This window comes from Macaca mulatta, chromosome 1 (genome assembly GCF_049350105.2).
Source record: "Macaca mulatta isolate MMU2019108-1 chromosome 1, T2T-MMU8v2.0, whole genome shotgun sequence".
Lineage (NCBI taxonomy): Eukaryota > Metazoa > Chordata > Mammalia > Primates > Cercopithecidae > Macaca > Macaca mulatta.
In genome coordinates, this window is record NC_133406.1 from 36761629 (window position 1) to 36773793 (window position 12165).

The 12165-nt window shown below is 42.6% G+C and overlaps 1 protein-coding gene across 2 annotated transcripts in view; it reads left to right on the forward strand.

Annotated features, from left to right (window-relative positions):
- Positions 1-2737: 2737 nt before the first annotated feature.
- Positions 2738-12165, forward strand: part of AXDND1 (axonemal dynein light chain domain containing 1) — a 201704-nt gene continuing 192276 nt past the window's right edge. Inside the window, exons 1-4 of one of the 2 annotated variants that reach the window (XM_078000904.1) lie at positions 2738-2997; positions 3422-3624; positions 5809-5981; positions 7361-7464. In XM_078000904.1, coding sequence (XP_077857030.1) covers positions 3531-3624; positions 5809-5981; positions 7361-7464 — 371 coding nt within the window. In that variant the 5' untranslated portion in view covers positions 2738-2997; positions 3422-3530. Of the gene's footprint in view, positions 3020-3421; positions 3625-5808; positions 5982-7360; positions 7465-12165 lie in introns of both variants that reach the window. The other variant, XM_001115400.5, reaches the window with a different exon arrangement.

Consider the following 12165-nt stretch of genomic DNA (forward strand, 5'->3'; position numbering starts at 1 on the left):
AGGCTGAGGCTCCAGAGAATCGTTTGAACCCAGGAGGCAGAGGTTGCAGTAAGCCAAAATCACACAGCCTGGTCGACAGCGAGACTCCATCTCAAAAAAAAAAAAATTGACTCTGACCATCACTTTTACACGTTTTGAGGTTTTCTGTTTAGGAAGATTCTTACCTACTCAGCTTACATTTTGCTATGGTATTTTCCATCGAAGACCTTAATAGTATTACTCCATTTTAAGATTCTCTTGGTATAATTAAAAATTAGGAGAGGAGTTACCCTATGAGTAGCAACTGTATTTTTTGATAGTGATAGTACTGTTTTTGTTTATGCCTCATCTATTCAACTTTTTTTGTTTTGTTTTGTAGAGATGGGGTCTTGCCGTGTTGTCCAAGCTGGTCTCAAATTCCTGGCCTCAAGCCATCCTCTAGCCTAAGCCTCTCAAAGTGCTGGGATTACTCAGGCATGAGCCACCACACCCAGCCACTCATCCAACCTTTTTTTTTTTTTTTTTCTGAGAGGGAGTTTCACTCTTGTCACCCAGACTGGAATGTGATGGCGCTGCAACCTCCACCTCCCGGCTTCAAGCGATTCTCCTGTCTCAACCTCCCGAGTAGCTGGGACTACATGCATGTGCCACCACGCCGGGCTAATTTTTGTATTTGGTATTTGTATTTGGTAGAGAGACAGGGTTTCACCATGTTGATCAGGCTGGTCTCTGACATCAAATGATCCACCCACCTCAGCCTCCCAAAGTGCTGGGATTACAGACATGAGCCACCACGCCCTGCCTTATCCATTCAACTTTAACACAGGCCTTTGCTGAGAGCTTCAGACCCATGTATTAATGTATAATCAAATAGTTACTTCTCATTTCCACCCAGATATCTCAGTCTTACTGCAAACTTAACATATCCACAAGTCCTAAACGGATCCTTCTCCAAAGTCCTCCTCCAAATCTGGTCTTCCTCCTTTGTTTCCAGTCTCAGTAAATCATATTGTTACAGGAAAGGGGGTTCAGGGCGAGTCCACAGTGCAAAGCAAGTTCATTAGGAAAATAAAGGAATAAATAATGACTACTCCATAGAGCAGCCCTGAGGGTTGCTGGTTACACATTTTTATGGTTCTTTCTTGATATGCTAAACAAAGGGGTGGATTATTCATTCCTCCCCTTTTTAGACCTTATAGGGTAACTTCCTGACATTCCCATGGTATTTGTAAACTGTCATGGCGCTGGTGGGAGGATAGCAGTGAGGACAACCAGAGGTCACTCTCGTGGCCATCTAGTTTTTGGTGGGTTTTAGCTGGCTTCTTTACTGCGACCTGTTTTATCGCAAGGTCTTTATGACCTGCTATCTAATCCTGTGATTTAGAATGCCTTAACCATCTGGGAATGCAGCCAAGTAGGTTTCAGCCTTATTTTACCCAGCTCCTATTCAAGATGGAGTTGCTGTGGTTCAAACTCCTCTGACATTATGTATGATCACCATACCACAGCACAATTCTGTCAACACAAAAGAGAACTGTCCAACCGATTTTCATGTTTGTCCAGGCATTGTAGTTGGTGCTAAGGAATATGGTTATTGAATAAGATAGTTTTCTGCCCGTCTGGAAGCAACTAGACGCTGGGCTTCTCCCGGCAGTTCATTATTTGGCACTAAATCTCTGCCTTAATATGAAATTATGCCATGGCCGGGCGCGGTGGCTCATGCCTGTAATCCCAGCACTTTGGGAGGCCGAAGCGGGAGGATCACCTGAGGTCGGGAGTTCCAGACCAGCCTGACCAACGTGGAGAAACCCCGTCTCTACTAAAAATGATGGTATTCTTTCCTGAGGTCAGGTTTTTACGCCAGACGCCCCGACAATTATGCCTGAGCTGGTTCCACCTAACTTCAATCCTCCTTCCCGGCCCCAAGGGGGTGAAAAATCTGGACCCAGGAGGCCTTCCTTGTGCTCTGAAGGGAGGCCTTTAAGGGTCCAAGGAAGACGTGACCGAATGTAAAGCACCGAACGGCTTACCCAGTAAGGGACCCAGAGTTTATTAACCAACATCCCCCCTGAGTCTGGTTTTTAGAAAAATACGCAAAATGTCCAGGCGCGGGGGCTCATGCCTATAACCCCAGCACTTTGGGAGGCCGAGGCGGGCGCATCACGAGGTCAGGAGTTTGAGACCAGCCTGGCCAACATGATGAAACCCCATCTCTACTAAAAATACAAAAATTAGCCGGGCATGGTGTACCGCGCCTGTAGTCCCAGCTACTCAGGAGGCTGAGGCAGGAGAATCGCTTGAACCCGGGAGGTGGAGGTTGCAGTGAGCCGAGATCGCACCACTGCACTCCAGCCTGGGCAACAGAGCGAGACTCCGTCTCAAAACAAAACAAAACAAAACAAAAACAAAAACAAAAACAAAATACAAAATTAGCCGGGCATGGTGGCGTGTGCCTGTAATCCCAGCTACTTGGGAGGCTGAGGCAGGAGAATTGCTTGAACCCAGGAGATGGAGGTTGCAGTGAGCTGAGATCGCGCCATTGAACTCCAGCCTGGGCGACAAGAGCGAAACTCCGTCTCAGGAAAAAGGAAAAAGGACGGAAGGCAGGAAAGAAGGAAGGAAAAAGAAAGAAAAATATGCAAAGCAACAAAAAAGAGACCTAGAAAGATGGAAACAACTCTTAGAAGACCCTTGCTTGAACCCGCGTGCATCACTGGCTACAGGTGTAGACCCCTCGGGCTAACCCCCGCCGGCGCCTGCGCACTGGCCTGGCCCGCAGCAGGAAGCCCCAGGGTGAGACACTTTCGGATTCCGTGACAACGGCCGGATTAAACGTTTTTCTTCTTTGCTACTGAACCTATGCTGCTATTTAGAACACAAGAAACTCCGAGAGGCTGTAGGGATTGTCTTAGCTGTCTGCCTCCTCCGCCGGCACCGCTGAAGCCAGCCCCTATCGAGGGCGCTAAACCTCGGGGTCCTGGGTTTCTATGACGACAAACAGGCGTTCCAGCAAAGGAGGTAGTGACCGGATGCTGGCGGGGTACGCAATGTGTGGGTAGGATAGCGGGTGTCCCTTTCCAGTCATTTTTAACCAAGAAACAGTGCGAGGCCTGCCCAACTCCCGAGTTTGTGGAACTGGCGCGCGAGAACGCTGCCTGTGGGGAAGGTTGGGGTCCCCAGCCGAGCCGCCTGCAGCGAGTGTCGCCCACCAGGGGTGCCGGCGGTCTGCGGGTCCGCCAAGCGGGTCTTTCCTGCCCTGCTCCCTGACCCTGACCTGACGGTCCACTAAGGCCTCTCAGTCGCAACAGATAACCCCAGAACACAGAGGTCGCCCCGAAGAAGGAAAACCATGCTAGATGAATTCTAAACTACGATCTGAACCTAAATACTCAATGGGTGTCATCTTTTTTCTTTCTTTTTTTCTTTTTTCCTCTCCCTGCAGGATTATGTGGCAGCCTGCAAGTAGTCCCAGTGCGGCGCTGATTTGTGTCTAAATTAGCTTTTCGGAGGACTATTTCAAATTAGTAAAGAGATAGGAGGCATTGTTTATTATGTCTCTCCCGAAAACGCCCTCCACCCCGCTAAACTCTGCATCAACGTCTGAGAGCAAAAAGTTAGTGTCTGTAGCCACGGAAGGGACGAGAGGTAAACTTCGATGATTCTGAAGTCATAAACAGTCATGGCCGTAAGACAGAAATCACCTTCCATTCACCGGTTTTTTAAATCTGATACTCAGAATACCTTGATTGGCTACATTTTTCTAACACGCTTGCTTAAATAAAGCAAGAAGTCATTCCTTTTACTGTATTTTGAGTCAGAGTCCTGTTTCACTACTCCATCTAAATACTGTTTATAATTTTTTTCAAATGTTGATTTATATATGGTTTTAAATTCACCCTATTTTAAATATCAATAGTTGTATTTTTTTTTTTTTGGTTCCTGGTCTTTGGTTTTAAGGAACTTTGAAAAAGTAATAGTGAGGTTAGGCGCGGTAGCTCACGCCTGTCATCCCAGCACTTTGGGAGGCCGAGGTGGGCCGATCACTTGAGGTCAGGAGTTCGAGACCAGCCTGGACAATATGATGAAACCCCGTCACTACTAGAAATACCATAATTAGCCGAGCATGGTGGCTCTCACCTGTAGTCCCAGCTTACTCCGGAGGCTGAGGCAGGAGAATTGTTTGAACCCAGGAGGTGAGGTTGCAGTGAGCCATGATTGTGCCGTTGCATTCCAGTCCGGGAGACAGAGCAAGACTCCATCTCAAAATAAATAAATAGGCGCGGTGGCTCACGCCTGTATCCCATTTGGGAGGCCGAGGCTGGCGGATCACGAGGTCAAGAGATTGAGACCATCCTGGCCAACATGGTGAAACCCTGTTTACTAAAAATATAAAAATTAGCCGGGCTTGGTGGTGCGCCCCTGTAGAGCTACTCAGGAGGCTGAGGCAGGAGAGAATCACTTGAACCCGGGAGGCGGAGGTTGCAGTGAGCCGAGATTGCACCACTGCACTCCAGCCTGGGGACAGAACGAGACTCCGTCTCAAATTACGAGGTCAGGAGTTTGAGACCAGCCTGAACAACATGATGAAACCCTGTCTCTACTAAAAATACAAAAATTAGCCAGGTGTGGTGGCACGCGCCTGTAATCCCAGCTACTTAGGAGGTTGATGCAGGAGAATTGTTTGAACCCGGGAGGCAGAGGTTGCAGTGAGCCAAGATCTTGCCACTGCACTCCAGCCTGGGCAACAGAGGTAGAGTCAGTCTCAAATAAATAAAACAAACAATAAAAAGCAATAGCAGAGATAAGAAAAACGCAATTTAGTACAACGTGGCAATTTGTATTAGCTTTTAGTAATTTTTCTAAATTAGAGTAATTCCTTAAGATTTTCATTCATATGCGAATCTGTACTAGAGTCAGCTAGTGTTATCCTTACCCCCTGTTCTGTTAAAGCTTTTCACATCTCACCTGCCCCTTGTACTAAAGCCCCAAGCCCCACCCAACTTTTTTTTTTTTTCTGTTTCTTTTGATCTCAAGCTCGTGGGAGATTTGGTAATGCAGACTCTAACAACTTTTGACAGTAATCAAAGCATGATGCCTCCTTATAGAAATAAACGTAAACCATACCGTGTTAGGGGCATAGATTAAGAATAATAAAAACTCAACTCTACCTGACTTCATAGGAGGGCTTTTCCTATATATAAGCCCAACTACCTGCCTGTATTACTCCCCTGCCCTAGTCAAGCAGGGTAGAACACTCTTTTTACAGTTCCCATTCCACAGATTTGTCAGCTCAGATTGTTCCACTCTCATTTGCAACAATCCCAGTTCCATTTTTACTTTGAAGCCCAACCCAGATCCTTTCCACTCTATAAATGCCTGGATTTAATGCAATTATTCTCACCTTTGAATTCATGTAAGAAAAAAATTACTAAATAATTTAAGAGCTTGCGGGGAGAGAGTTGTGATTTTCATATGAAAGGGAAGATAGACATTCATTCCTATCTTCTTAAGGCTCACCCAGTTATCTGAGCAAGTGAAATGAGTTTAGTTTTCATCTTTGAATTGAGAATCATGCAGGTTCATCTTAGTACCTGAGTTTTTGAAACTGTGATGTAATGTGAGTAGGGTAGGCAAGATGAGTGTTATTTTCCTTGACTAGATGATGTTCACTGTTTTAAATATTATTTGTTACTATCCTTGTCAAATAGAAGCAATGTTTCTACCTGTTAGAAACAAATAGATGAGATTGATGAGGCAGTCTGAGAAGCTCCATCTAGCTTAAAAAAATATATATATAGTAAGAGCTTTTCTTTTCCACTACTTACTTAGGACTTCCTGAGCTAAAGGAGAAAAAAAACATGGTGGATCGTTCAAAACCCCTTCCTACTTCCCTTCTGAATGAGTTCATTCCTAAAGAAGTTCTTCTTTCTCTGACCTATGCGGCCAATGCTGGTCCTTGTCCTGAAAACTTACTGCCTCCTAAGAAAATTAAAACCCCGAAGGTTTGTATGTACATATGTAGAGTAATGGGGAACATTATTTTTTGGGAATCTGATTATTCTTTATTTATTGTGCACATATTATATATTCCAGATAGCCTTAAAAATTTTAAGATTGATTGATTGAGACAGGGTCTTACTACTGTGGCCCAGGCTGGAGCGTAGTGGCCTGATCATTGCGCACTGCAGCCTTGACTACCCTGGCTCAGGTGATCCTCCCACCTCAGCTTCCTGAGTAGCTGGGACTACAGGTCTGTGCCACTACGCCTGGCTAATTTTTGAATTTTTTGTAGATCCGGAGTTTCGCCATGTTGCCTATACTGGTCTCAAATTCCTGGGCTCAAGCAATCCACCTGCCTTAGCCTCCCAAAGTGCTGGAATTTCAAGAGTGAGCCAACATGACTGGCCTTAAGAAAATTTTTTAGGCTGGGTGCGGTGGCTCACGTATGTAATCCCAGAACTTTGGGAGGCTGAGGTGGGCATATCACGAGGTCAGGAGATCAAGACCATCCTGGCCAACATGGTGAAACCCCGTCTTTACTAAAAATACAAAAATTAGGCCGGACGCAGTGGCTCACACCTGTAATCCCAGCACTTTGGGAGGCTGAGGTGGGCAGATGACGAGGTCAGGAGATTGAGACCATCCTGGCTAAAATGGTGAAACCCCGTCTCTATTACAAATACAAAAAATTAGCCGGGCGAGGTGGCGGGCGCCTGTAGTCCCAGCTACTCGGGAGGCTGAGGCAGGAGAATGGCGAGAACCCGGGAGGAAGAGTTTGTAGTGAGCCGAGATCGCGCCACTGCACTCCAGCCTGGGCGACAGAGCAAGACTCCCCCTCAAAAAAAAAAACAAAAACAAAAGCAAAAACAAAACACAAAAATTAGCTGGGCATGGTGGCACGTGCCTATAGTCCCCGCTACTCGGGAGGCTGAGGCAGGAGAATCACTTGAACCCAGGAGGCAGAGGTTGCTGTAAGTCGAAGTTGTGTCATTGCCCTCCAGCCTGGACGACAGAGCGAGACTCTGTCTCCAAAAAAAAAAAAAAAAAAAAAAAAAAAAAAAAAAAAAAAAAATTTAAAGTAATTTCTTAGATTGAAAACTCCAGTCTTTTGTATAAATTGTTTCCAAGGCTTGAGTATTTCCACTGACCTGTTTTTATGTGGATTTACTAAAATGATTATTACTACCCTTAATGTTTTTCACTCACTATAGAATTATTCTAGTTTTAGTCTTTATGTTATTTAATAAGAATTCTGCTCTTTTTTCCTTAGAGTACCCAAGTGCCCTTAATGTAAATACAGTACTTACTCAAAACTATTAATAAATTTTATTTGATTAGATTGCCCTCTGCTGGATATTCATGTGTATTTGCTTTTTCCCAGGGCACTCTTCCACGCCTTGTAGACCATGTCTGGCATCACCCTGTTCGAAGGAATAAATTCAAATACCTGATTGACCATCCCGTCTCCCTCACGGGAGCTGGAAGGTAAAGAAGGAAGATAGTAGGGTAGATGCTGATAAATAGAGTTGATTTTCTCATTTGGTATGATTACCTTGGGAGGGGTAGCATTAGAAAAATCACTGAATCATAGATGATGAAATTTACAGTATGTTTGAATCAGAATACAATCCAGAAGGGCCAAAGACCACCTTTTTGTGTATGATTATTATCAGTAGGATGGAAATAGGTGCTGACTTTACATACTTTTGGTTTAAATTTGTTTTTTGCATGCCTTTGTATACTTGTCCCTATACTCTCCTATTCCCTGTTGTACCCTAGTAAAAGGGACAAGATCCAACAGGCAGAATGCCTTTAGTGCCCCTTTTATCTGTGTGTATATCTTCCTTGTGGACATCTTTAGAAGAAAGAACTAGGTAACAGCTTCATGATGTGGAAAACCTTGAAAAACAAAAGCTTAATTTCTGTATCTCTCCAAAGGGAGCCCTTCATCTTTACACTATTTCAGATCAAGTCAGCAAATACTATTTGTTTTTGTCTCATTCCTACAAATATTCTAAATGTCAACATTTTCCCCATGAAGATTGAGACCTGCTGGTTTTCTATGTATTGTCCACTTACCAATTTACTGCATGCATGTCCCCTCACTTAAATGTCACTTCTTCTGAAAGAAATGTTTACACTTAACATACTTGAGTAGGTTATTTTGTCTTTCTGAAGTCCCATTTTCTCATATGTAAAAAGGGAATAATAGACTTGCCCAGTTTTGTGTGCCTCCCATGGATATTGAAAAGCACAAATAAGATAATGGATGCAAGAGCACTTGTAAAACTATAATGTACTATTTAAGTATAGGTGCTATTACTCAGCTATGCTTCAGTGCAAGAAAAACTGGTAGAAACTTGTCCTATTGACTTTTATGTCCTGAGGGTTTATATTTTATTCTATGCCTCCAGATCATGGTTATAATTATTAGTAGCAATAATTAGTATTATGAGTTGTTTGAAGTACTTTGAAAATTAATTAGCTGTATCTCAATGTGGCAATAAGCTGACATTATAGTTTTAATGTCGGCCAGGTGCAGTGGCTCATTCCTGTAATCCCAGCACTTTGGGAGGCCGAGGTGGGCGGATCACTTGAGGTCAGGAGTTCAAGACTAGCCTGGGCAACATGGTGAAACCCTGTCACTACAAAAAATACAAAAATTAGAGAGGCATGGTGGCGCACACTTGTAATCCCAGCTACTCAGGAGGCTGATGCAGGACAATTGCTTGAACCCGGCAGGTGGAGATTGCAGTGAGCCGAAATTATGCCATTGCACTCCAGCCTGGGTGATCCAGTGAGACTCCCTCTCAAAACAAAACAAAACAAAACAAAAAATAAAGTTTTAATGTCAAATGACTCTGAGTTGGAGTTTTTTAAGTGTGAAGTCAGGTTGACAGGATAATGCTCCCTCAACCCCACTAAAACATTTTCACTCTAATCTCAGAACCTGTGAATATATACCTAACCTGGCAAAAGGGACTTTGCAGAAATGATGAAAGTTAAGGACATTGAGATGGATAGATTATCCTAGATTGTCAGGGTGGGCCCAACCTGACACCTGAATCTTTAAAAGTGGAAAAGGAAGGTGGTCAAGTGGGTCAGAGAGATGAGAAAGGAAGAGGACAGATTTGAAGTGTGAAAGGAGTTCAGCCTGCCATTGCTGGCTTTGAAGATGGAGGAAGGGGAAAAGCAGTCAATAAATGAATTTGGCTATAGAAGCTAGGAATTCTGATGACAGCTCAGCCACCAACTATCAAGGAAACAGGGATCGCAGTCTTACAACTTTAAGGAATTGAATTCTGTTAACAATCCAAAGGAGCATGGAAATGGATCTTCCTCTAGAGCATCCAGAAAGAAACACAGCCCTGCCAACGCCTTGATTTTAGCCCTTGGAGACCCTGTTGGACTTCTGACCTATGGAGCAGTAAAATAATAAATTTGTGCTGTTTAAGATGCTAAATTTGTGGTAATTTGTTATGGCACCAATAGAAAACTAATGCACTAATGCACAACTAATCATGTTCATAATGAGATAACTTGTCCAGCAACCTCAATCACCCAGAACCCAGCAGTAAAATATAAACAACAAAGCAAGTATTCTCTGAGTAATATTTTTCAATAACTCTTTCAGCAGAGTTCAGTGCAGAAAATAAATCAGTCTAGATATTTTAAGCAGGAAAGAATCAAATGCAGAACATTGGGTATTTACAAAATTGTTGGAAGGGCTAAAGGAGCTGGTATGAAGAAGTGCCTGTGGGAATAACTCCCAGAACAGGGTGAAATGGACAACTTCAGATAAAAGACATTTTATATATACACATAACTCAACCAATGATGATTTGCAGAAAAGTTTGAATTATGAACTCAGTTTAATAATCTGGGGGCTGAAGAACGAGTTGGAGGATTTCTTAAAGTCAAATAAATAAAATCCAGTTATTATGTTATGGTTAAGAATCAAAGTTGTTTTTTTTTGTTGTTTGTTTTTGTTTTTAAATAAAAATAGATTTTCCAGAAGGGTGGAAGCTGGTGTTTTACCACAGAATTTTATGAAGAAACAAAGCATATCTCTAATTATTATTATTATTATTTTTGAGAGACGAAGTTTCAAGCTTGTTGCTCAGGCTAGAGTGCAATGGCACGATCTCGGCTTACCACAACCTCTGCCTCCCGGGTTCAAGTGATTCTCCTGCCTCAGCTTCCCGAGTAGCTGGGATTACAGGCATGCGCCACCATGCCCAGCTAATTTTGTATTTTTAGTAGAGACAGGGTTTCTCCATGTTGATCAGGCTGGTCTCAAACTCCCAACTTCAGGTGATCCACCAGCCTCGGCCTCTCACAGTGCAGGGATTATAGGCATTAGCCACCGTGCCTGGCCCTCTAATTATTTTTAATAAAAAATTATATTTCAACAAATAAATAAAACAGGCTTCTTCTAAAAAAAAAAACCTAATCACCTCTTAAAGGTTCCACTTCATAATGATACTATTAAAATGGCAATTACGTTTCCAACACATGAATTTCTAAGGGACACATTCAAACCATAGCAATACCCAATACTTTAATAATGCATAGAAATACAAAAGGCTCCTCCAAATCATGAGTGAACTCCCATTCACAATTGCTTCAAAGAGAATAAAATACCTAGGGAATCCAACTTATAAGGGATGTGAAGGACCTCTTCAAGGAAAACTACAAACCACTGCTCAACGAAATAAAGAAGGACACAAACAAATGGAAGAACATTCCATGCTCATGGACAGGAAGAATCAATATCGTGAAAATGGCCATACTGCCCAAGGTAATTTATAGATTCAATGCCATCCCCATCAGGCTACCACTAACTTTCTTCACAGAATTGGAAAAAACTAAAGTTCATATGGAACCGAAAAAGAACCCACATTGTCAAGACAATCCTAAGCAAAAAGAACAAAGCTGGAGGCATCATGCTACTTGACTTCAAACTATACTGCAAGGCTACAGTAACCAAAACCGCATGGTACTGGTACCAAAACAGAGATATAGACCAGTGGAACAGAACAGAGCCCTCAGAAATAATACCACACATCTACAACCATCTGATCTTTGACAAACCTGACAAAAACAAGAAATGGGGAAAGGATTCCCTATTTAATAAATGGTGCTGGGAAAACTGGCTAACCATATGTAGAAAGCTGAAACTGGATCCCTTCCTTACACCTTATACAAAAATTTATTCAATATGGATTAAAGACTTAAATGTTAGACTTAAAACCATAAAAACCCTAGAAGAAAACCTAGGCAATACCATTCAGGACATAGGCATGGGCAAGGACTTCATGACTAAAACACCAAAAACAATGGCAACAAAAGCCAAAATAGACAAATGGGATCTAATTAAACTAAAGAGCTTCTGCACAGCAAAATGTTACCATCAGAGTGAACAGGCAACCATCAGAGTGAACAGGTAACCTACAGAATGGGAGAAAATTTTTGCAATCTACCTGTCTGACAAAGGGCTAATATCCAGAATCTACAAAGAACTTAAACAAATTTACAAGAAAAAAACAACCCCATCAAAAAGTGGCAAAGGATATGAACAGACACTTCTCAAAAGAAGACATTTATGCAGCCAACAGACACATGAAAAAATGCTCATCATCATTGGCCATCAGAGAAATGCAAATCAAAACTACAGTGAGATACCATCTCACACCAGTTAAAATGGCGATCATTAAAAAGTCAGGAAACAACAGGTGCTGGAGAGGATGTGGAGAAATAGGAACACTGTTACACTGTTGGTGGGACTGTAAACCAGTTCAACCATTGTGGAAGACAGTGTGGCAATTCCTCAAGGATCTAGAATTAGAAATATCATTTGACCCAGCAATCCTATTACTGGGTATATACCCAAAGGATTATAAATCGTGCTACTATAAAGACACATGCACACGTATGTTTATTGCGGCACTGTTCACAATAGCAAAGACTTGGAACCAACCCAAATGTCCATCAATGATAGACTGGATTAAGAAAATGTGGCACGTATACACAATGGAATACTATGCAGCCATAAAAAGGGATGAGTTCATGTCCTTTGTAGGGACATGGATGAAGCTGGAAACCATCATTCTGAGCAAACTATCACAAGGACAGAAAACCAAACACTGCATGTTCTCATTCTGAGCAAACTATCTCAACAAGAGA